The sequence below is a fragment of the Candoia aspera genome, chromosome 3 (genome assembly GCF_035149785.1).
Source record: "Candoia aspera isolate rCanAsp1 chromosome 3, rCanAsp1.hap2, whole genome shotgun sequence".
In the NCBI taxonomy this organism is placed as follows: domain Eukaryota; kingdom Metazoa; phylum Chordata; class Lepidosauria; order Squamata; family Boidae; genus Candoia; species Candoia aspera.
In genome coordinates, this window is record NC_086155.1 from 170,801,857 (window position 1) to 170,829,149 (window position 27,293).

The window sequence follows — 27,293 nt, forward strand, 5'->3', positions numbered from 1 at the left end:
AACAAAACAAAACAAACTCAGGGTAATCTGTAAGATGTTCTAAGATGCAGCATAACTAGTGGCAAGCTATAAATTCCCCATTTAAGAGAAACCTCTGGGGACCCCTTCTCTCTCACATACACACAGCAACTTCTGAATGTGGAGAATGCATTTTACCCAGCAGTTCCTCCCTTTCTGGGGCCAAATCATAGAGTGATGCTCTATCATTCTTCTTTCAAACAGTAAATTGACAATTATCCACAAATAAAAAAAGTTGATAGAAGATATTAGTGGTTACCACAATGACACATAAACAACATACATTAGGTTAATTCCAGGCGTATTTTGTACATAACTAAAACCATTTGTAGTTTTATTGATATTTTGTGGAGTTCACATATTTTTTTGTACAGCAAACATAACACTGTAGGCCGCAAGAAGCTGCAGCACTATTGTTTAATAGCAGCAAGTTATATTTTTATCAGGGTATGTGGACAATAAATAGTCTGTTTCTTTGGATATGAATGTCTAAAATGAATTTCTGCTGCAGCTTCATAATGTGATAGCTATTTTACAGAGCTTATACACAAAAATATATATGCAATCTTTTGTCTATATTTTATACAAATACAACAGTAGTTTGTGAATACATTGTAAAGTACATATACATGATAAGCAACACAAATTTCCATATCACAGGATAGTAATTTTAATGAAATACACAAATTCAGTCTGGAATGCATTTTTCTATTTTGACTCAAAATCTGTATCATTAAAACATTTTAGCACACAAGTTCAAACATTTCTCACTATCTAAAAATATAGTTTCAGCAATCCAAGTCTGTTTCGGGTGTCCTTTTTATGTTAATTCCCGGTTTGTCAATACTCAAGGGCTTTTAGAGACAAGCATGTTCTTCACTTCACACCATATCAAAAGCTCCTTTCCTTTCTAGTTCTGATGATAGGTTTTTTTGGGCATCATTTGATATGTCCAAGTTTCTACTTTTTGCAAGTGTATATGAAAAGATTGTGGTATACAAAATTCATTAATGACAAATTAAGTCACAGTATAAAAATATATCATACATCTATAAATCTAGTATAGGCCTTTCTCTATGGATAAAAATACATCAGTCTAAATGAGACAGGGAGATCTGTAGCACCATGAGAGGAGTTGTATCCCAAGTTATATTAGCAGCATGATCCACTATAATATATTTGCAGGAGTGTTTCTGAGAAGATAAACATTCATTCTGGTTCAATTGTACCACTGATGCTTATACTGAAAAGTTTCTGCATGCAGTTAACAATAGTTCTATGTTAATTAGGGTTAAATACTTATTAAAAGACAAGGCCTTTCAACACATGAGAACCCTTATAAAGGTGAAGGGGCAAGTTAATTGACATGACGTACTTTAAATGAACTCTGTCAAATGGGCAGCTAACTTATTGTATACTGATATGATGTTGATAGGCAGCTGTCATTCATTTACATTTAATGTAAATGGAGAGATCTTAGTACTAGGAGGCACATCATTTTAAACTGATCAACCAGTGTATGAGACAAATAATTAAGAGCTTCATCCTTCTCCTTATATTAATAGGCACAAAATCAACCTATGCTGAATTTCAACAACAGCATCATGTGGCAGTATATCACACTTTAGAATACTGTTTATTAACATCCTAAAGATTTCTATCCTATGAATAATGGATAGAATAAATTCCACTGAACTTAAAAGGTGTTCCAAATAAAATGTACAGGGCTGAACTGTTAGCCTGAAATCCCGTGCCTAATTTCACAAATTCCACTGACTTGTATGGGACTCAGCTAACAAATGTGGGCACACGACTGCAACCTCCAAGTTCTAAATATGGTTAACCACTCAATTATTGGACTGATTTTAAATGGCAGTAGAAGATATTGTTGAAACATGTAAACCTAATAATCCACTGTAAAACTCTTTAAAAAGACAAACTGGTTCTGTGCAATAGAGCAAATTGATAAAAAAAATACTTTATGATGTACCTGTTAATAGTTACACTGTTTACCATCTTGTACCCAAAGCATTACACCAAAGGCCTGCATATGTCATCTAATGGCACTTGAAAAAATTATAATAGATTTTTTTAAAAAAACAGAAAGCATAACCTGCAAGAAATTTTTATAAGATTTAGATTTTCGTTTTGAAAGTGCTATATCTTGTATTATGTGTAACACAGAAATTGATCGAGCTTTAGTTTAAAACACACACACACACAGCGTAAAATACATATAGAGCTCACTAGGTAAAAGATCCTGAAAATATGTACTCTTAACATTCATTATTAGCTTAATAAAGCAATCAGGTCTGGCTCATGTTTTAGTCAGTATATGGTTTTTGGAAACCTCTACTGTCAAATGAATAAATCACTCTATTCCACAATTCACTACTAATAAAACATAAGCAAATTATATATATAATATTTTTAAATCCATAGCATACAAAGTGTGGTGCATGAGCAGCCAGCACACACAACACTTCATTCTTAAGAGTTAACCTGGTAATTATAAAATAGGCTTTAAAATTGACATTTTAAAGTTGCCAAACAATGTCTCTGCTTAAATGATAGTCATAAAGCACTAGTGTGTAAATAACGCCTACAATGTCATTCTGCTTCCATATATTCATACATCTTCAGTGACATTCACACAAGGTGTAGCCATCTTCCAAAGTACTAACTGAATGAGGTTCAATATCTTGTCTGAAGTTCTATTGCTAATTTGAAATGCACCTGTTCTCTAATTAATCCCATTTCAGAACCTGAAAGAACTGCATAACAATATGGACCTTTAACATGGATCAAGCATTACTGGAAAAACTAGTTCTTACATTTGTCTTGTCTTAAAAAAACAAGTTAACCAGCAACTAATACTGAAAGCAGATAACATTGTTGTAACATGCTTTATACATACCAACCCTGTCAAAAACTATAAGTAATGTAGTGGTAAATATGAAAAACTGATAGGTTAAAATTGGTTCATTTAACTTCTGTAATGAGTGATTTTTTTTAACATTTGTCTGATGACAGTACTTTCCCAGTAACATAAACAATTATGAGTAAGTAAAAAAACTGGGATAAGGACAATGAAGCCTGAAGGTGCCAATTCTGTGTTGAGGTGTTGAATGTAATCAACATCTATAAAAAAGGCACATAAGGACACTTAGATTTCTTGTAGAATATGACTCCTTTGAAAAGATAAACCCTTTTCCTTTCTGATGCCCCCCTCCCGGGATTAAAATAATGGTGCTAAAAGGCTGGAAAGCAATATTGAACAAATCATTCCATTAAAGATATATTTTAGCAATCTGTTTCATAGAAACTAAAGGAAGCAATCATGCAGCAGAGCTAATGTCTACTTTGAGAAAGTATTCTCACAGCATATTGGAGCAGCTTGCAAAATTTGAAAAGGTATTTTCCTTATTAATACATCCTTATTTTAATGCCTTTGGAACAAAACACTTATAAAAAGTTACTATTCAGTAATAAAATTTAAATACATCAGTATAAAATAGTAAAACCATACCTGCATATTGCTCCTACGATAAAGTAGGAACTTATGATACAAATATTGGGAGCCAAAGCTCCTTAATGGGAGCAACTTTGTTTCTGTGAAGTATATTTCTTTAACTACTTAAAACTCATGTGTTTATCCACACAAATGAATGGAGATAGTTATGCGATTTAAAAATCTTCTAAAAGTATCAGTGGATATAATGTTTCCAAGTTACAGCAAAAGTACATTTTCCATTTTTTATATCACAGTTTTTCCTTCTTTTGGTTATTGGGAATATAAGAATGTGTTTTGAAAAGGCATAGCAATTTGACATACAGCATGAATAGCTGTTTTGCTATTACTTTTTCTAAATATCCTTGAATATTAAGTAAAAGTGGCATAAGCAATATGCTTTTACTTCACTCCTGAGAGTCCTGTTTTAAATTCTTGGCATTGACAAAAATCACTAGCCAAATATCCAGGTGTGGTAAATAAGATTACCATCAAAGTTCTTGTACAGGGGACAATACATGTCATGAAATACAACTCAAAAGGGATTAGCTCCAATGAAATTACGGAAAAATATATTTGTGGATTTACATTCATTGTTTAACTTCAAATTAATAATCAACACCTGAAAACCTTTTGGCAGACTGACTCATCTTTTAAATGAGAATTGGAAATGATAGATACTTGCAGAATGATGAAACCAGAACATTTATTTTTCAAGGTAAGCTCTTAATTTTGCCTCTATTTAGAGTTGCCAATAAGGCATACTTCTTTTGCCAAATCATACTTCTTTGTAATTGCACTTAAATGAGAAATAGATTTTCCTCTCTAATTTTGTGAAATTATTTGAGAAAAAGTAGTAGGTCCTTCAGACCTTTTAAGAAGTCTACATATAAAAAGCTATACAATTTTTCACACAGGTGACAAATGTACTTATTTATAAATCATTGTTTCAAGTCATAAACAAACGTTCCTAATTTTTCATGAATGTATCTTATCAATGTTTAGTTCTTTCTTAAAATTATTAGAAGAACCACATTTCATTAACAGAAAGAATTATCAAATCTCAATGAAGCTTTAAAACAAGGGATCCATACTATTCTGGAAATAATTTCTTTCTATACACTTTTTAAAATGTGTGGATCTATTGGCAGTGAGAATACAGATTGTTTTATAAACCAGAGTAAACAACTGTGAATGAACACATTCAAACTATTTTAAAAGTTATTTTGAATTTTATACTGGCTTAATGAGACTGGTACTGTACAAAAGTAGATTTACAAATGACATAGTAGGCACTACAGTATTTAATGTCATCTAAGGCATTTCTACAAACTTGTCACAAGGCCATTTTCTCATCTTATTGGAACGCTTGATGAAAACGTGGTAGGGTTGTGGTTGTGTTTAGACTGCTAGTGAAAGCTGCAGACAATGAGTGAAGAGATCCAAGACTAATACCATTACCAGGGTCTTGTAGGTCTTGTGCCTGTGGAGGAAGCTGAGTCATAGATGAGTGTGCCTCCTCTTGTGAGTAAGTCATTCCAAGATTTCCCACAGAAACAGAAGGATTAAAAGGAGGTCCATTTACTGGTATAAAATTGAATAACTGGGAGAAGTCCAGTGATGGGGTGCTTAGAGGTTCACTTATAGAAACAGAACTTTTGGAAAGAGAAACATCCCCAGATCCATCATCTAGTGGACCTACTTGAGGTTCCAACCCTAATTTAGATGATGCTTGAGAATCTTGGGATGAAGAAGGCATACCACTTTGCAGTTCCATTAAGTAACTTTCCATCTCCCCTTTCAATGGCTGGTCTTTCTCAGTCATAGAAACTGTATATGAGGTAGAACTGAGTGGATATTTTAAAGAAAGCTGGTGAGAAGGATGGATAGATTCCATATCTATTGGACAAGGCATACCTAAAGGTAATGATGTGGCAACCATTTGGTGTGCAGATGATGAACTCTGCATGGACTGAATTTGCGTGTTGTACAGATTTAATTGCAGAGTGTTTGTAAATGGCTTTGATGTCAGTTCAGTGGAAGATAAAGACATCACTGGAAGCAGCTCATCCTTTATAGGCACAGAAACATTGCAAGTAAATGGGTCAAGAAGGTCCATTGGCTCTGTTTTGACCTTCAAAAGTTCTTGATTATGACTTTTCTTCATATGCCGTGTTAGGTGATCCTTCCGGCCAAATCTCTGTGCACAATACTGACAGAGGAAGTCCTTTCTTCCAGTGTGTACTACCATGTGTCTTCGGACATCCTTTCGGGTGTAAAACCGTCGATCACAATGTTCACACTGGTGTTTTTTCTCCTTCACTCCACCTGATGATTTGCCTGCATGAGTTTTTAGGTGCTCCAGCAGCACCCCCGTGCTTTCAAATGTCTGCAAACATACTTTACAGTTGAGATCACCACTTGTTGCAGCATGCAAAGCCAGGTGACGCTTAAATCCAAGCTTCGTATTGTAGTTCTTTCCACATTCTTCACACTTAAAGGCCTCTTTATTGGGATTATGTGTATGTAGGTGATTCTTTAGATGATCTTTTCGATGAAACATTTTCTCACAATAATTACACTTGTGGGTTTTCTCAGGAGAATGAGTAGCCATATGCCTTTAAACACAGATATATTCTGTAAGTATTTATTTTGACCAGAAGGTACACATGCTCATTTTTTATGGTACCTAAATACTAAATATTTTTGAAAGGAATTTTACAGGAGACATGTCACTACAGACAGTACGTATCATACTAACATATAGCAACAGACATTACAAGCTAATTTAATCAACTGATAGTTTGATGATTTTAAGTTACATTAACATTTTATTATGTATAACTACTTTAGTTATATCCATACCCAAAATGCTCAGTCCATTCACTTCTCTGTAACAAGTTTCTATAACTGAAAAGATTTAAACTTTTCTCCTCAAAAACACACACACAATATTCAGGTATTTGTTTATAATATTATGCACTGTAGTTTATAATTGTACAATTTGAAGTCTAAATTAACATTTCCTCCCAGAAAAATCAGCTGAGGTGTACATAGATATATATTAAAATGGCCAACACATAATATAATCTGAAAAATAAATAGAGTTTAATACCTTAGTAATTTGTACTTAGAAACAAAGGCCTTGGTGCAGTCTTGTTGTGTGCACTTGTAGGGCCTCTCTCCTGTGTGAGAGTATGAGTGAACCTTTAATTTCTCAACACTGTTAAAGGCCTTGTCACACAGTTGGCAAGGAAAGTTTTTTCTTGGTTTGGATTCACCACGCTTACGTTTCCCTGAAGGGACTTTCTGGGTATCTCTTACTTCTGACAAATCACCAGGAATGACAGTGGCCATCGCAGCCTAAACCAGGCCTTCTTGTTGGACACTTGGGAACTGCCCAACTCCACTAAATGATTTAGCTTTAGATGGCTTCTCAAGTTTCATGTGGTCGTTAAAGAAAGCAAAAGGGGACTGGAAAAAAAAATAAGAAACAACTATTTGTAACTACACTTAATTTTGAAGTTTACTTGCTATGTGATGCTTTTGAATAAAGCATATATAAAATTAGGTTCAGCTGGTCTAATGTAATATATGTAGGCGCTTTTTAGACTATTTATTACAGCTCAAAATTCACTGCTCAGGATGGACAGATCCACATGTACTCTGAAACTATCTCATACATGCTTTATAGGCTTTTGAACTAATTTAGCTGTGTTTCATAAAATTTAAGCATAAAAATTCAAGCTGGCTATCATATACTTCTAAAGGATTGTTGTCTGAAGCACAGTATAGTGGAAAATGAATGTTATATGGTACAGCAACATATGGAAGTAATACTACAGAATAGAAGGAAAGATCTGCATGTTTGAAGGGTCTCATGTTAATATTGATATTAATTTTATTTCTACATCTCTCTTCTTCCCACAGAAGCCCTACATGGTTTGCAAGAGAATTAGAACAGCCTTAAATAAAGCCATATAATGAAAGCAACAATCTGAAAAAAATAGAAAAAAACCAAACTTTATATAAAAAATAAAAGCAGAACAGGCAATCCAAACTATTCTTATTAACAAATCAGAAAAAAAAATAATCTAACCAAACTTCTTCTTTGACACCTTATCCTGAATACAAAAATTTTTTGTAAAATACGGTGAGAATATTCACAGATGCAGATCCTCCAGCTATATTCTGAAGTGATATAGTCCTCAGTGAGCTATTCCATGGAATTTTTTAGAAGTATGAAAATGGCCTAATATTTACTAGCTAGTTATTTAAATATGTTATATCCAAGTTACCTAAACCTGAGTATTAGTACTATAGGCACTGTACAATTGCTTTAATTTTTAGCGTCTTAAAGCTATAAAATTAAAATGGGATCACAGATAGCAAGGCCAAAGAAACAGATTGGAATAACTGACAGATACAAATAGTTTAAGAAAAGACAAGCATAAGCATAGAAGATGCCATAATAAGCTAAGTAAGGCCTTTCTTAGTTAAATGATTGCTTACAAATTTTGATATATTTTGTGTTCAGTCCTCATAATTGGCTAATCAATTTTTAAAATGTTTGGTATCTTAAAAGACAAAAAAACAAAAACAAAAAAACAAAAACAAAACAGTTCTACTTGCTGGAAAAAAGGAGGTTTCTTGTAAAAGCATAAATCAGACTAACATTATTTTTCTTCCTGATTCTTTAACTTCCAATTTTATTTTATTTTTAAAAAACCGAATCTTTCCATTTTTCACAATTGACTCTTTTCCTTTTTTTTTTGTGGTCTTCAGGATGTATTTTTCTCTATATATTAAAATTTGTTATTGGCAGACTAAGCTAGCTATTTAGAAGAATGGAAGAAAGTCCATTCTTCACCAAGACGTGTTAAGAGCAAGCCAGAAGATAGTCAAGACACTTCCTCTATGTTATGTGGCTTACTCCAGTCAGGAGATGAAGTTATCAGGGCAATCGAGAAACAAGAATGGCTGGTGCCTCCCTACTCCCTGGTAGATTTGAAGCCTATCAGAGAGGGCTGTCTGAGGCCTGAATAGGGGATAATGTGGTGAAGTGAAAACGCCAGCCTCCTTGTGAGCAAGGAGTAGAGTATCAGTGTCTGCAGAGCATAAAGACTGTTCTGAAGGAAGGGTGGGCATGGAGGTTGGAGAAGAAGGTTGAGGGAGATGGCAGATGCCAGAGAATGACAAGGAGAAGCCCGCAAAAAAAGCACCTGATGGATTATCCTTATCAGGCTTGTAGAAATAACCACCCCACAACGGCACTGCCTGCCCAAGACTCAGCATATTGCCCAGGCAGAGAAGAAAGTTGGTTCTTCAAGCTGGAAATGCTTCCTCAGAGGACAGGAAGGAAGCCAGAGGCTATACAAGTACGGAGTTGCTTATACTCCCATAGTTGAGCTGTAATGAGACTGTTGGTGCAAGAGCAGGAGCTCAAGCCTCAAACTACCATGCCAGATCTGTTTACTTTCTTGGTTAGACATTTTATTTTGAATGTTACCTCAAGTTCTTGATTTGGACTGCTGAAGCTCCAACAGTCTGTTTTTGTTTTTAACCCCTGTCCCTGAATGCTCAAGAGACTGGGGAGAATAAACTTCAGCAGGGTCTTTGGAGAATCCAGTGTTTTCTTTCTGTTAGTTGCTAGTCAGCTCCCCAACTCTTATGTCTACTTGGGTCTCTATCACAAACATAAGACAGAATCCAACTAGAATACCTCTGTGGACATAAATTTCAATCAATGGAGTGTAATGAATTTTTTTTTTCCTCTCTCTCTCCCTCTCTTCCCTGCTGAAATCAAAATCTGTTTGGGGAATTTATGGATTTATGGATCTTCCAGAGATATTTGCAAGGTGGCTACAGGGGAGGAACTAAACATTCCTCTCACCTTTTTGCTGCTCACTGATTTTGGGGGAGGGGGGTATAGTTTGATTATACCCATGTATACTGGTTCACAGATTTACAACCGATGATAAACTAGAGTTTAATAAGTTCCTCATTCCCATTTTTCCCCTTGCAGGCCAGATTTCCTCTTGGAACAAGGCAAGATGTTATTCACTGGAGTGTTGAGTAACAGAAAATTATAATCCGTCCCATATTGATCAATAGGGTTGTCGAATATTGAGAGATATCTTCAGAGGGGCAGAGGTACCACAGAAGAGGGGAATTTTTTTTTCCATATAGTGCCTTAGATTAATTTACAGTGTGATTCAAATATAGTCTTTGCTAGCAGCTGCTACTGCTGCTATATAGGAAGTATACAATCAATGTAAAGTTACTTACAGTAAGTAAGTAACTCTTTTTAAATATACATTTTTTTCTTAATGAAAAACATTTCCTAAATGCATATTTTAAAATCCCAATGGTTATAAAAAATAGTTGACACAAAAACTATTTTATAGTTATTCACACAAATATCCAAATGTTCATCACTTTAGTCAAAGACTTTTTCAAGAGACTGAATAGATAATTTTCACTTGGTCTTAGGTAGACAATCAGAAGTACTCTGTGAGTTTTAAGTACATGGATACTCCTAGCCCTTCAGATTTAGGCTAATTGCAGTTTAAGAGGTTGTATAAGTTTATTTAGCACTTTGCAACAACAGTGATAGATTCTTTATAAAGGTGACTTAATGCTATGAATAATAAAACTGCAGATATAACATTAATTATATTTATTTAACTCAAAAATGATGGAGAAGAAATGGCTATGTAAAGAAGGGGAAAAAAAAATCAAGTCCACAAGAGACTGTTGATTGCCTAATCACAATTAGCCACTGGAGAAGTCTGAAGTCATTCTATAAACTTAAATACAGAATGCTTGGGTTATTTATTGGTAACAGAATTTGATAAACAGTTAGTATTTATCAAGCACAGATTTGGTAATATCTTAAATGATTCAGTATTTCAACTGACATGCTAATGGGAAGGGAAGAACGCTGAATGTTTCCAATGATAAAAAAACGTAACTGATACCTGTCTTAAAAGCAACAGATGGCCTAGCTTTTAAGACAACTGAATCTTCTTCATCAAATTAATAATATTGGTATATAAGTTGCAAAATAAATTTAACATCTCCTAATTCAATTAGGCTGTACAAGAATCTGAAGTTGTTCTAATTATAATTCTATCTCAAGTTAGCAACACAAACAATCACAGTAAAAGTGCATTTAAAAAAAGCTACTCTGGCTAGTCATCTAAGTTTTCCTTATTAACACTAATGCCTATTTAACTAATAAAGTACAATAGATGTGGAACTAGGAAGTAAAACAAACACCCCAGAATCTATTATAGTTATGATTAAAGAACACAGTGCAAAACCTGTAAGCAGAAAAAGAAAAATAATAAAATGTAAGAGATTTTTACAGAATTGCATTATGGAGCAGGAAAGAAAGGATAATATCTTGTATTGCTCACTATTTTCCTGTTAATCTTCAAATTCTTAAAAATAAATGCATCTTAGGTTGTGATGACCAACAGAATCCTTGCTTCTCAGACACTGCTTTTCCATTTCCTAAATTAGCTCTCCCAAACATATTTTTTCCTATCCATATTTAACACTGGTCTTCATGCCCAGTTGGGATCAAAGCTTTTTAGAAGATACAACTGAGGGCAATGAATTTAACTCTTCTTTCTTACCATCTCTCCTCTTTTATGTTCACATTAGTTGGCTTCCAACTGGGTTCAGCAGAGTTTCATTGGGGAACAAGAAAGGGACAGTGATTTTCACCAATCCATCCTTCCCACTGTAGCCCCTGCAAAGGCTTAACAGGGAAGTGATCCTATCGATTTAAGCCTGCCTTCTTTTCCCCAGTGCACAGCATACAGCAACAAATGTTCATTCCCTCAAGAAGAGTAACCATAATGTTCATAGAAGGGCACATCTGTGCATCTTTGAGCTATGCAGTATAGGTTCAAGTATACTAATATGGTATATAATAAGAGTCTCGGGTTCAGAGGAAAAAGGAAGCATTTTATTTTAAATATATGAAAATATATGGAAACCAAGTATTTCATTTACATGCTTCCAGTAATTCTATCTGGACTGGAGACAAAATCTGAACCAATTCAGTAAAGTGTAGATGCATTCCTTAAAACGGGTCAGCAACCTACAGCCTATGTGCTGGATGTGGCCTGCCACCCGAAATCATGCAGCTTGTGGTTTCAAAAAGATATATATTTACCCAACCCATGAGAGAAAGGGAGAGAGTGCTTATGGCCTCCTGCTTTAAAATTTAATGATTGAATTAACTATGTGGATTCAAGTGATAATAAAATTCAGAATTATGTTTTTTTTTAATAAAAGGATTTTGGTGGCCTGGATCCAAAGAGGTCTGTGCATATGCAATACCTGAAGAGAAAACTGATCCTCCCTTAAAACTAGATCACTGAATACTGCTCCAGATAATGATAGGTTTTTGAAAGCAGTAGGGTTTTTGGGTAGAGGGTGAGAAAATATATATGAGGAGCAGTGCAGGAAAAGATGATCAGAAAAGTTCTCATGTAAATGATGAACAATGCGCATAGTCCTTTGAAGCCCAGCTGCTTTTGGTTCTGCTATCCCTTGGGTAAATTTCTAAATGATTAAAACACTCACTAGTTTATTATTTGTAGTCGTCAAATATTGCTAATTCAGTTGTGGATGTACAGGCTGAGCAATGCAGACAGTATTTAATATTGTTGCTCAAATATTACACTTCTCAAAGACCAGCTGAAAAAAATTTGAGCAATAATGCCTATTTCCAGCTTCAGTACACATTATTCACATTGGTTCTTTCACAACTGTAGAATGAATGATACAGTATCAATAACCATTTAAAATTATATTACAAAACAATACTTTCATATATATATATATATATTATACCATTTTAAAAGATGTTCATACTCAAAATAGTTTTATGGTAGCCTCTGTTCAGTGCACACCTGGTGATGGGCAACGAAGATAAACCTTCAGATTTTGGTCTTAACCAGTTCCACTGACATGTCTAGAAGTAAACCAGAATCCACTGCTTCCCATTTTTGCTGATCTGAAAAACAAAGAAGAAGGAGCTAGACATCATATGATCCAAGATAAATATTTAACACAATCTGTATTGTGTTACTGTTATGGCAGCCCATGTGCTACCTTTATTCTATGAATATATAACTTGCCCTTCTATTTAAGCAATTTTCAGGGAAATAGCTGAACAAACAAACCATGTAAACTCTTCATGCTAAAGCATCTTAAAGTTACAAAAACATTATATAGCAAAAGGTATTTGCATAATCACAGCTCAGTGCATGAAATACTGCAGTGCAAAAGGTATGACTATGTAACATGACCTGTTAAGATAAAAATCAAACTTGGAAATACAAACTGATGAGAAAAAAAACATGAGCCAATTCAACAGCTTCCCCCTGTCAAATGTAAACACATATCTGAAGGTTAGTTAATAAAGAAAATCAGCCATAAAGCTTAAGAGTGGTTAAGGGTGGGGAACCTTTGGGGCTTAAGTATTTTCAAAAAGTAAACGAGCCATATAATAAATTCCAACTGTTTCTCAGTTGATAACAACAAATACAAGTGCTTAGGATAAAAATACCCTTGATAGGTGACTTCTGGCAAGTAAGTTATACTGAGAGGGTCCAGGGCTGCATTGGAGTAGACAAGAGAATATAGGACGGTGTTTTCAAAAATCCATCTCACGGCATATAATAAGTGATAAAAGTGAACATGGAATCATATCCCATGTTTCCAGGGTTAAGGAAACCAATCAGACCTGCTTTCATGACCATTAAATAATAGTCCCTTATCAGCAGACAGATATGGGGTTATGTGTATAAACTGCAGGTTTAGTTATATTTGTTTAGGAAAAGAAATTAAATATTTATATCCATAGTTAGAAAAAGGTTATTTCAGGAACATACAAAGTTTGATTGGAGAGAGATGTGCCTACAAACGTATTACTGCATGAAAAAGCATACTAATTTTAAGCTCTGACATTCAGTACAACTTTCACATCAAGTAAAGAGCAAAGCATAACGATTAGGTTCTATCCCTCTGCATATTTCTTGCTCTGTCAGCCTCAATCTCTTTTCTCAGTAGGTTAGGTTAACCAACTACACCAAACAATAGGTTGCAAACCAAGTATTGTTACAGCTACTGTCTTCCTCCACCACCCTCCCACATGACACATAAATTACTTTACTGAAAGAAGCCTGTGAAAATGAGAGTGTCCTCTATGGTCTTCAAGTTTTTCGATGCAACACCAAAGTTCTTCCCTAGGCTGCTTCTGGAATTTCTTGTTAAAGCATACTGTAGAAGTATGAAAAATGAACAAACATGATATATCACTCAAGCAAAATACTGAAGCTGAAGGTATTGGTTTCAAAATAACCATGTGGTGACACACAAACTGTATCAAAGAAATATCTCCAATGACTTCTATCATGAGTAAAACATTCTATATATTCTGCATTTATTACTTTTGTTGGAATAAGTAGAACTTGGTGCCCAAGAAAGAAAAGCTGGAGGAAAGCAAAAGAATTCTCTACAACAATATGACTTCGTATAAGTTCACTATGACAGTTATAGTGCTCACAGCTAAGGACAAATCTTCATATATTCACTGTGTTTGATGTATTGGGATCAACAATTCTATGTCCATGCATGGGCCATAACAATTCTTTATCATGTCTATTAATTATAATCTATTTGACAATCATGGTAAAGCAGCCATTGGTTCCCTTGACTATGAAAACCTAAGACTGTCATCAAATTTAATTTCATAGTATGCAGAACTTATAAAATGTTACAGTATGATTCCTTTGCAACTGTGGGAATTTTCTAGCAAGCCAACTCTATCACAGGATTCACACAATATGCTAAGCAAGATCCCTAAACACACTCCCTATTACAGCTTAGCATAATGTGTGAACAATACTTCGAGAATAATAATTAAAAGAAACTTAAAAAGATTCATTACATATCACACCTCACTGTAAAATGGTTAATAATGTACTCCTGCTCCAAGTTACAAGAACAACTATGACTCCAACTTGCTAATTATTTAAGGGTATTGTCTGAATACAAAGTAATTTTGGTCTCTTGCAAACTTTAATAAGTATCCATGACTTACAGTGGAACAGTTTAAAGTGTCCTATAAGTAGCATAATCTAATGTTCAGACAACATGCTTAGTCATAGAGTTTGCAAGCAGCTCTACTTGGCTGCTTATGACATAGCAAGATAGTTGGCTAGACAACTATCTAGCTTCAAACACTTCTGGCCCATGGGTGGATGCAGGCTTCAGGCTCATATCCAGCCCGCATAGCCTCTTTTCCTCAACCTGTCCTGCTAGTTGAAAAAGACTTTCTCATCTCTCTAGTCATCCTAAACATCTGTCCATACCAATCTAAGCACTGGGGTTGAAATGTAGGGGCTAAAGGGATTCACGTGTCATGCTAAAATGGTTTCTCTGGTTGAAAATAACATATGGAAGAGGAACCTCTAACTGTTCAGATATGTCTTCATTCTTATGGAAGTATTGTGGTGTGTTCCCTATTTCCTTGAGCAATAGGAAACTGTAGGGCATATTCTTATGAGATTATTCTGGAAAGTCATAGTGTTTGTAGTATCTATCAATGTACAAAGTGAGAATGGGAGAGTTTTTGAAATATCCTGACAGTTTTTAAAGAAGCATTAATTTTCCAAAAGCAAACATTCTGCTAAAGCAATTTCTCCCAAAGCTATTTTTTGTCAGCCAGCAGCAAAAATATCTTTTGCAGCTAATTTAAACAACCAAGAGGCATTCAACCATGCAGGTGGAGTTGTTCAATGGCTCATTAAAGGATCTTTAATGACTGTAATTCACCACTATAGACTTGGGGAAAAAAGCAGGCCGTATTTCTGTAGTGGATAAAAATTTATTGTTTTATTTATACATCTCTTTCAACTATGACAGATTCACTATTAATATTCAGAAACATTCAAATATATTTCAGACACACAAAAGTTGCTCCTGCCTGCTTTTGTCTCATTCCAGATTTTAGGATTTTTTCATCCAAATCAGGAACAATATGTTATCCTCTTTCTCTAGATGCCTATGAACTGCTCCTGCGCTTCCTTTGGAAGTTATTTCTTCTTCATTTAATGTGTATAAGGTATCTGTCACAAGATGGGTGGATTGTCACAAGGAAAGAGCTAGGCTATTCTGCAATCTAAAATTCTACCCACTTTTGGTCCTGCTTCTGCCCAGAAGCTCCCCAACTGACTTTGATTATCCACTCAACTCTAGAGAGAAAAGCAAACTGTACATACAGGATAAAGGGATGGCTAATAATACTAGAGACATCAGTACATATTTTGTACTGATTTGTAGTGCTGCCTTTATATTGTAAGTAGATTATTTTTATGACTGTTAGTGATAGACCAGTCTAAAACCTTATCTGGAATAGACAAGAATTATTTTTGTATTCAGTTCAAAGGCTCATAATCCCCTGTATTACTTTTGCTAATTACTAAGCCATTACTATCCACACTGAAAAGGTAGTCTGTAATATTACTATAAAGTAGGGCTATGCAAAGCACTTGAAAACTTTGCTTTGCATAAAATCTTGGCACAGCTGTGATGTCTGGAAGGCTTGTGTAGCTTATTAAAAAATGGTCCACAGCTGTGTACACGTGCACACACAGGCAACCGTTCTCTGACTACCACCAAAGAGCCTGCATATGCATACACATTCAGAAACGTTCAAAGCAGCTATATGATCCTTCCAAAGGATATAGCTTGTTCATCCTTCCAGGAAAGGTGTCTCATTCACACCAGCACAATCTGAATGCTTTGAACAGTCCTATTACTTAGCTTCTGAATACCTTGAATTTCTGTAAGTTTTAGTGTTTTTTTTTAATCCATTCAACTGTGTCCTATTCTCAGAGACTGGACAAATCCCTGCAGGTTTCTTGGCAAGGTTTTTTTCAGAAGTAGTTTGCCATTGCCTCCCTCCTAGGGCTGAGAGCAAGTTTTATATAGAAAGTTTATGTTAAGTTTTAGTTTACATAACCAAAATTATAAGGTACCAGAAAACGGATCATCTGATTTGTAATGCTCATTGACAATATGATCCACTGATCTAAATATCTGATCGTTCTTTCAAGAAGAAAGAAGAATCAGAAAAAAGTGTCTTTTTTAAAAAGTCAGTGTGACTTCAAAGGTAATAATCAAATTAATAATAATAATAATCTTCATTTTAATAGACTAATTGGGGAGACAGGATAAGATGCCCATAGAAATTTAGGATATATTACCTGTGGTGATTTATATAATTTTTATTACACAAATTACATGTAATCAAAATTGGTCCGTTTCATACGAAGTCTATTGCATAGAGTTTTGATAAACTGAGGTTTCACTGTAATTTTTTACATTCTAATATTTAAAGACAAGAACATGCTTTGTTATTAAGAAAGCACATGTTGAAGAAAGCCCAACTTTTTTTCTTTCCTTAAACTTAAGAGATGTAAACTAACAGACTTCTGAGAACACATTTTGAAACCTACATAATATATAAATGGCTTGAATTCTGAACTTCCAGTTTTCCATATTCTGCAGATTGGTTGCACAAAGGAGACAGATGATGCTTCAAGACAGAGGTAAATGGTAATGCTTGAGCTCACATCCACACTCTTGATTCTAAACTAGTATCGCCATCCTCCAATTTTCTTTTGTCTTCATTGAACACACAAAATTGTCTACCTAACAGCAACTAAGTTTTAAAAAGTTCCTGTTGGCACTATGGATTGCAGCTGGGAAGAGAAGAACTAATGAAAGCCCTAATGAAAATTTCTCACAGCTCAATGTTCTTTTAAAAGATTTGTATGCTAATTATTCTATTAACATACAGTAATATCTAGTGTAGTCTTTATTTGTGGGTAGATGTCATTTAACTTGGTGGAGCTTTCTTCCAAACATGCCTACATAGGATTGGGCTGCACAAAATAAATTCAAGACACTTTTACATACATAGCCCTGAATTTCCATGCTGAATTTATTTGCTAAACATACTTTTATGCTGTCACAATCAAAAACAACTCTTGGTGGCTTATATTAAGCTGAGATGGAGAGGACTGCCTAACCCAGCTATTTCATTTAATAACAGGTAAAGTATAACAATGTTCCTCAAATTAACTCTTTGTTTTCTTCTCATGCACTTATATATAGAAAAGTAAACTGCTGCATGTGGAAACAGCCTTGCCATATGAGCAACCTCAAACTAGAATATCTCAGTGAACCACCATCAGCTGTAATACTTTTGCAGAAGTTGTTAAAATGCACAAATTCTCTTTCCATTCATATTATCATTACAGCAGTGTTTATAAATCATTTAAACAAAATTCTTCCAAGCAATGAAACTGAGATGAAAGTTATATTATTACCATATACTATATAACCTCTTAAGTACTATTTACTTCCAACAATCTTAGGATTCTTTGAACACAGACAATTCCCCAACCCCAATATTACAACCATGTAAATTTTACCTGTCATTCATATTAAATTTCTCACACCTGATAGTCACTATCAGGGAAAAAGGCCCAGATTCTCAGGCTGAGGGTTCTTTTGGACCTAGCATTGTCTTTGGAAGTAAAGGTATTAGAAGTAACCTACATTGCCTTTGGCTAGAATCTTATGTTCTTACCTTACCTTTTGCAAGGTTAACTGGAGAAAGCAGAAACCAATGAAACCAATTTGTACTTTGCCCAGGTTAAAGGGGATTTCCAAGGTCCAACTCAAAGTGCTGTGTTTAGTTTAAAGCCGTAAATGGTTTGGGAAGAGATCTGGAAAATCTAGATCTGCATGAGTCTGCCTGTGTCTTTACACTGTATCAAGGTAAAGTTATTATCTGTCTTTAAGACAGATAACCAAAAGGGACAGAACTCTTTTCCAACTGATTTATAGTTTGTTCTTTACTGAAGTTATAGAGACCTGTACCTCTTTTTATCAACAGATTATAAAATAGTAGATTTACAGTTCTACTATTAGAACTTTAGTCTTATAAATGCCACTAGTATATATTTTTGGAAATACAACTATTAATACTGTATTTCTGCATTAACACTGATAAGCACATCAGTTACAAAAGCTTTCAAGGGAATGTCTGTTTTACATCTGATTTAACATGAATATTGCAAAAGGCAGAACTTCAAAATGGAAAGTAGATTTTAATGTGGTACTTTCTTAACTTTACCTAACGCTGCATTGTCTGTTCATTATTTCTCCCTGCAGTTTCCCACACTAGTCCCCAAAGACATTTTCAGGGCACAAAGACTGCAGAGTAAAGGAAAATGCCTTGGTATATAAAAAAAAAATCAGCAAGGAAATTTGGGGTTCAGATCAATGGATTCATTTCTCAACTACATTTAATTCTGGCATTAAGACGTAAGAGCAGAGAGCTACTCAGAAAATTACATATATACAGGACTGCTCACTCTCTTACTCAAAAACTAGAATGAGATGAAATTGCACTGTACATCTGTGCGTTTCAGACCTGAGAAACGTATAATGGATATGACAGTCATGAGATCCCTTTAATTTCTTGTGGAGACATGAGTTTCCTAAAACTTCGGTAAAAGAATGCTTTTTCTGAACTTAGCAGTAGTTTCAGTTACGCTAGTAAATATGAAAACTGTCTATTTTATTATACACAATTCCCATTAATACTCTCTAGAACATTATTTATCATATTAAGGAAGGGTATTATTAGTTAGAGAGCATCTGAAACACTCTGGCATAACTGAATATTTCAACAAGAAAATGCTATGAAATGTGCCTTTTACTAAAGGAAGATTTCAATCTAACTCAAAATTTGTTACTTAAGCAGTCATCTACCCCAAATTCATTTACTCCCCATTTTTTTAATATCTGCCATTGTACATTAAAAAAAACGTTATAAATGAACTGAGCAAGCTTTATGGTTTTGAAGAATTTTTTAAAACTAGGTTCGCTTGTTTCTTTTTTTAATGCAACTCCTTCCTTTTCTTTCTAGATGAATAACTAGGTTAGTCACCTACCACACCAACAAGTAATCTTGTGACACTTTAAAAACTCAAATATTTTCTGGGCCGTAAACTTTCATTAATTGTATCCCAAAGCTTTTTTTTTTTTGCGGGAGTATATTCGTTATACACACACACACACATATTTGCCATAGTATATTTGTTAATGTTGAAGGTAACGTAAGATTCTTTTGTTCTCAACTTATTCATTTAATACCTATTCAACCAAAAGTAAAGATAACAGTTTAAAGCCATGGACTATTATAGAACTAGTTTCATGGCTATAAACAAACATAAATAAAAATATTTTACTAAAGGTATTTTTTCAATAGGTAATGTGAACTGAAACAAAATGTAGACCTAGTCCGTCAGATAGTTAAGTCTCAGAATTGGTCCCCATTTGGCTGTGGTTTATGCTTTGCTTCCAACTCCAACTCCTTGTTATTAAAAGCAACTTGTAACATAATGAAATCATAGATACTGGAATACTGTGTAAGTTTTCCTTCAAATATACAATTCCTAACTTTATTACTATACCAAAGAAAGAGTTTTCTCTATCATTACTTTTTAAAGAACTGGAATCTTATATTAATATGAATTCTCTGAAACCTTAGGATAATTAAGGGAATATACCATATTAAAACCATTATAAACTGATTTCATCTACTAAAGACTATTTTTTTTTCCTGTAGGAAAAGAAAAAATTATTCCAATACAAAGATTTCCCAGAACCACCCCTTTAAGCATACATTAAAACGGAGCAAAGTCTAAAATACTAAGCATAATACACTTTATGTATCTTCTATTATAGGCTAGAATATTTCAGGATGCTCTTGTTATTAAAAGCAAATTAATCATTTCATTTAAGAAACTGGAGAGATTAAAAAAAGGAAATCAATCATGGAAAAGCTAAATTAACTTCAATGAGAAGCAGGCATTAGGAATGCAGGCAGGAAGGCAAGGCACAGTATACATTCACAATTTAATACCACAAGGATCTATCCCTTAGTGAGAAAGAATAACATTGAACTAGAACAATATTCGGGAGAAACTTGTGTATAACTTCCATATCTGAAATGTCATTCATGACAAATAGTTTTATAAGTATAGTTCATTCCATATACCTAGGACAGTGTAAGACAGGAAGAAAATAAGTTTGCAATATGTGTTGTACATATTTTAACTTCAGAATGAACAGGAGATAAACAACATTAGCAGTATGACTTTAACATCTATGGGAAAAAATCACAGTATTCCTAATCCAACATAGAGCTATTGTGCATTTTCAGGACCATTAATTCAAATGAAATTTGAAATTGCATAATAGTGCATTAGACTGAAACAGTATTTACAGAACATCCAATTCTATTACCTTTCTATTAAGCAAAATCAGTTTAAACTGTACATGTTTGAATGATAGAAAACTTTGAAATTATTTATATTTAACACGTATATTATAAATATATAGCTAGTTCTTTCTGAATTCTTTGTGATTCTGCTATATAGGTTGCACAATTCCTTCCCTTTGAAGATAATGCCTCAAACAAAAATATATAGTTTAAAAAACTTTTCAGTATCAGCAAGGAGATATATATTCCCAAAAGCATGTTATACAAATAATAGTGAAAATGTTAAAACTTGATTTGTCAGAAATTTAGATTTAGCTAAAAATATCCCCATTATTTTAGAACAAAAGTATTTTTCTACAATTATTTTCATGAATGGATCTAAATTTTTCCAGCCTACTGCAACTTCTATAAGGCTTAGTTGCCAATTATTGTTCTGATATCTTTATTAAAAATAATTTTGACAATAGCATTCTTCATTCAGGATTACATTACACCATTAGACACAATATGTATGTCATACAGTGTAATATAAAAAAGGGTATATTTTTCAATTTCTCCAAAGCTATGAAAAATACACAAAGATTTACTAAAATGTAAAATGATCCGGTTCATCCCATCAGTACATGGATCATATTAGCCTTTTAAAAATTAATTTTAGCTGACAACTGCCTAAAAACTAATTTCCATTAAATACTTCTAATCTGATTTCTAGGGATATTCTGAATACACACTACAAACAAGATTACAACACCTCATTCAAAAACATTTTCTCTTCATTTTTTTTTCCTTTCAAAGTATGTTTTCCTTTATCTTCCTTCACTTTCCTATTTCTTTTTTTCCTAGTCTCTTGGCTCATTTAGTTCCATATAGAACAGCATATCTTTCAGGGAGATGTGAAATGATGCTGATTCTCATTCATATATATTATCTTGCTTCACATTTTTGTTTTGAAAAATTACAACAGGTGCCACACTTTCAATTATATCTTTTAACAGTTTTGATATTTAGTAGCCTGGGACAAAAATATACTAATACACACAATATCATGGTAAGATGTTTATTTTGGAACAGAGACTAAGGAAACTTCCTAATTTTAATAAAACTATTTTTCTTCTTCTCATGGCCTTCAGTTTTAAAATTTCTACAAAATATGAACTGTCCAAATTCTACACATTCACAAAAACTCTGATAATGTAATTTTGTAGTAATATACAGGACAAAGCAATTGTTAGAATTTATAGGAAGATAATTTTTAACAAGTATATTCATCATACTTGTTAAAATAAAATAATTTACAATATTATTTGAAAGTACTAACTTATATTATGGCTACCTTAGCCCTATAGTTTTGGACATCTAATTGTTGTACAGGTATAGGACAGACACACAAGTTCATATTAATGCATTATAGAGATAATTATGCTATTATCCAATAGCAAGTAAAAATTCATAAAATTAAGACAAATTAGTTTTACTGTTTTTCAGAAAAACACTATTCTGTTTACTCTATCTGCAAAAACCTCTATTATTGCAAAGAAAAAAACTAGTATACAACTGCATCTTGCTTTCTTTATAATATAGACAATTTTTTGTTTGTTTCTAGCATCTTTTATTTACTTAGAGCAGTCTGTCATGGTAATTTTTAAACTAATTCTATATCAGACAAGTACAAAATATATTGTACGCATATTTCATTTTTTCTCATAGTTTTCTAAGACTTTTTAAACAGTTAATAATTGGTTAAAGATGGTCAAAAGATCATTTGGACATTTATTAAATCCTTCTACTGAAACAAATGAATGATATCTACTTTCAGAAGGGTATTCTCATCACTTCAGACTTTTTAGCACCTTAGTGTGGCTCATAGAAGATTTGGATACTATAAACTTTTAACACATAAAATAAGTATCCCTTTAAAGTTTAACATCAAGTGTAAAAACTATTAAAATTAAATTGATCAGATACAAATGATAATGTCTAAGTGTAAAGTACACAATTGAAAGCTGCTTTTAAAAACTTTTCTAAGTATAAAACAGATTTACATTAATAACTCAGATGAATGTATTAAACTAAGAAACATAAATTTCTACATCAAGAGTAAAAGTGTAGTGGAAAGAAACCATCTTGATAAAATATTAGTAAGATGATAAATAATTCATAGTTGAATTATTCATGCAGCAAGCATGAAAACCTAACTAAAATTTTAAAAATTTTGTGGAAGTTGTATTCTAGAGTAACAGGAAGAATAAAATGCACTGAAAAACACTGAAATTTCTAAACATTATAGCATATTAGAAGGTGGGATTTTATATTAATTCAAGAGTTTGAGAATCAATATAACTTCATAAGACACTGTTTTAACTTTTTAAAAAGAATTACAAGTTCCCAATAATAAAAGATCTATATTCTTGGATGTCAGTGTAATTTTTAAAAGATTTAGCAATTCACCTGTTCTAAAAAAATGTCAGGCAATAAAGTATATTCTAGAAACAAATACTTTTCTCAATCTTTAAGCTTTAAATATATTTTCAACACTCCAATTTAACTGAATTAAACATTTCCATAAATGGAGAACATTCATAAGACAGCAAGAAAATTCAGATAATTTCTTTCAGAATATTTCATTTCTTTAACAATTTATCATGACACAAGTATATCACATAAAACTATACTCAAATAGTTTTGTAGATCTAAAACTTCTATTATGAAGGGAAGATAGATTTCATTTGTTCCTCTGGGAAATTCAGTTTAATGTGAACCTCTAGAGAATTCAAGAATTCTCCAAAATTCAGCATTAAGGTTAATGCCTGGGTCGAAAGTTTTTGTGTTCCACAAATGCCATATTATATCAAGTATATTTGGGGTAACAGTGGAAGACTACAGATTCAATTCCTACTTATTCCCTTAGATGTATTTATGAACATAGTGACTTTAACTGGTAATTGAAAATTGCTTATGTACTACAAACACCAGTCACTCAAGTGACATTCTTAAAACATATGGCATGCATCAGACATCTGTAAGTTTATTTGCTTTAAAGTTCTTTTCATTATATTGGAAATCTTAGGTCATATAGCAAAAATAGGTAAGTCCTCAGCAAAAAGAGTTTATATAGCATCTTCATATAAAGAGATGAATCTCTACCCAAATGAGCTTATTTATTCTTTAAAAATAATGGCAGTAATTAAATTTTTAAAAGTGATACACTGAAAAACTTGGTAGTTTTGTGCAAAGGTCTTAAAACACAGGATTATTCAGAGTCAATACATTTACCCAAGGAAGTGACAGGACATGTATGATCACAAGGCTATAATCCTTGAATTCAGTTGATAAGGTTGATCGTATAAATGAAACTAAATCAGAGGTTCAGATACACAAAATAAACACTGATGATGTTTATCTCAAAATTCAGTTCATTGTTTTGGCCAGAATACTTATTTGAATTCACTTTATAATCTATACAGTATAGGAGCAAGTACATTACATATATGTGCATGAGAAAGGCAAGGTCTGTTACAGATATTTTTTAGGTTCAGGTATACTGCTAGAAGCTTTTCAAACATGTATGGTCAATTCTTTATCACAAAGACTAATACTGTTCATTTTAAAAGACAGGCAAACCTGTCATGGGTACTTCAAATTATCAGGGGTCTATCAACAACAAATACTAAAAATATTACCTGCTTTCATTTTATATTGTATTTCAATTAAAACAACAGAGAGATCATAAGCATTTGTAAAAATTTCACACAGATCAGGTCTCCAAAATACAGAGGCTGTTTGTCAATGTGCCACAGCCATATATTTTGACCAAGTTTGAATATTGTTCATAAAAACACATACTTTTACTTCATTTTAACTGTCACCATCCCTCCCCAAATATTGTCAATGTAAGTCATCAACTTCCTCATGCCTTCAATTGGATTTATGTTAATACAGTAAAAGGAACCTATATAACATGTTCCTCTGGGAAAGTATAATGCAGAAATGATTTCAGTTTCTACATATAAAATTACAAAATCAATTGCCAAAGAGAACAATTTAATTTAAATTCAGCCGCTATACAGTCTCATGGCATCACAGCAAGTAAATACTTAGATCCAATCAATATCCATAGAAATCATACTGGAATTGGTGCAACTCTGTCAGCTTAAGGAGTCATCATCTGCCTTCAGAGTTTTATTTATGACTTTACATTTTAGCAAATCCGGGACAACTACTTTGCCTTAGCCAGAGATCTGACATAGGTGAGGATAGCTAAAAGAGGAACTGTCTCTTTAAGATACCCTGCTCCGTCTCTGATCCCACGTGGAAACCAACATCAGCAGCACTTTCACATTAAGTTTAATGTGATGCAAGAGAATACATCTTTTTTATCTGGAGAAAACTGCAGATTACATGCTTTGTAAAATACAAATCAAGTGAAATAAATATGCTAGACCAAGTCACCGGTTCTCTCCCAGAAGAGACGACCTCACTACATGTATTTTCCGCCAGTTCACTCTAAGGCACGCTGCTTTAACCCCGTATTATACAAACAGAATGCACTTTACAGAGAGGGACCCAAACACTGGGATCCACAACCAACCTAAAGATATTCCATAAACAGGAAAGGTTTATTTTTTTACACTGAAGATCTTAACTGGGGGAGAGACAGAAAGGCAACCTCGAGGTAATACATTTCGCGCCACCTCCCCCTTCTTCCATCTGTGCTTCCATCACACACACACCCCAGACAAAGAACAAGAAAAGGAAGGTACAAAGTTTGGCAAATGTAGCAGTTACCTTCTTTGCAATCAGCTCCACATTGCCCCAAAGCTGTACAGCTCGTGCATTCCCACCTCCCGCCACCATTCAAGGAAGAAAGGGGGTTTTCACGTTCTCGCAGTGTCGGGAATGAGCTGTAAAAAGGCTTTTGCCTTTCTAAAGCGATCATCAACAACAAAAATAAGCATCAATTTTAACTCCTTGCTCTCCGAGAGTATTAAAAAGCCACACGAGGGTATGCGGGTTCAATGTGATCTTTTAGGGGACAATTCGGAAGCTCGGGCGACTTGGGGATTTTTTTTAGGAATTTTCGAGCTATTTTTAATTTTGTTATATGCCTCAGTTCTCCCTCCATTTTGGTTGTTTATGATACTGACAACAAGCTGTCCCTGCTCTCTCTCTCCGGATCTCTCCTGCTTTCAGTTAACGAACCCCGCTCCCCAATGCTACCCACCCTCAACCTTGTTCGCCTTCATAAGCTTCTCTCCCAACTCCACACGAGAAAGGACGCGAAAGCCTCCCGGATCCGCCGAAGTCAAAAACGAAGCAAATTCGTTTCTTTATGCTGCGGGGGGGGAGCAAAAAAAAACTTTTGTCCAATAAAAAGAGGGAGAAGGGCGCTGGGTGTCCCAAAGTGACTCCAGATCCCCCTAAAACTTCAGCTGCGGGGATCCCTGCGCTCCGTCCGGAAAGAGCAACCTCCTTGCAACGTTTCTGCGCAAAATGTGTCCGATTCGGCGCTACCGCTGAATTTTCATTAATTTTCTCTCATTTTGGGGCACCGCGGGCTCTAATGTCTTCCGCTCCTTCCTCGCTGCTGCTGCTGCTGCTGCTGCTGTCACTATATTCACAGCACAGACGCTGGAGCTCAGGGAAGGGAGGGGGTGGAGAAGACACACATACAGAGAGACGAGGTGGGGGGGACTTTTCTCCAAGTTTCTGCAAAACTCCCCACTTACTTAAACAAGCGCGCGCGGGGGGGGCACTTCACCGTTCCGAGGAACCCGGACGGAGGCAAAGGGGAGGGGGGAAGAGAGCGGGGAAGAACTCCCAGCCAAGGCTGGAGAAAGCGAGGCTTACTTTTAGGGTGCTTTCCCGGGCTGGACTCAGGGACCCCCCAAGAAGCCCAGAAGGGCTAAAAAGAGAGATGGAGCCGCGCAAACTTTTCCCATCGCTGCTCCGGCTGCTGTTGCTCCGCTCTTCGCGTCCCCCCTCCTCCTCCTCCTCCTCCTCCCCCTCAGAATTTAAATAACCCTAATATTTCCCTGCTGAACCCCGGCTGCAGAACCCCCAACCCGCAGCAGACTCACCCCGGGAGCCTCAGCATCCCCTCAGCGCCCGCTTCCCGCCTTTTACAGGGTTCTCCGATTTTTCTGTAATTTTTTCCCCATATTTCGGGCTGGACGCGGCGGGCCTGGAAATTGTTTGCTTTCCCCTCTTTCCAGCAGCCATTGTAGTGTATGCGCTGCGGTGCAGCTCAGCCTGCCGCACACGCCGCGCCCACACCGCCAGCCGCCCACACGCGCCGCGGGTTGGACACCTCCCCCTGTCACTCAGCGCTCTAGCCGCGCCCAGGCGGTGGCGCCTTTCGCGCTCACGGCTTGCCCC

General features: G+C 34.7%; 1 protein-coding gene across 5 annotated transcripts; it reads right to left on the reverse strand.

Moving 5' to 3' along the window:
• Positions 1-322: 322 nt before the first annotated feature.
• On the reverse strand, positions 323-27,181 carry PLAG1 (PLAG1 zinc finger). Of its 5 annotated transcripts, none has more exons than XM_063299305.1 (4): positions 26,996-27,181; positions 12,460-12,563; positions 6,645-7,003; positions 323-6,147 (listed from the first exon to the last, which is right to left on the reverse strand). In XM_063299305.1, the coding sequence occupies exons 3-4, from the start codon at positions 6,884-6,886 to the stop codon at positions 4,887-4,889; spliced, it is 1,503 nt and encodes a 500-aa protein (XP_063155375.1). In that variant the 5' UTR covers positions 6,887-7,003; positions 12,460-12,563; positions 26,996-27,181; the 3' UTR covers positions 323-4,886. The 5 variants fall into 5 exon arrangements, with proteins under 5 accessions (XP_063155375.1, XP_063155377.1, XP_063155374.1 ...); XM_063299307.1 differs by having other exon boundaries at positions 12,422-12,563; XM_063299304.1 differs by having other exon boundaries at positions 12,401-12,563.
• Positions 27,182-27,293: the final 112 nt, after the last annotated feature.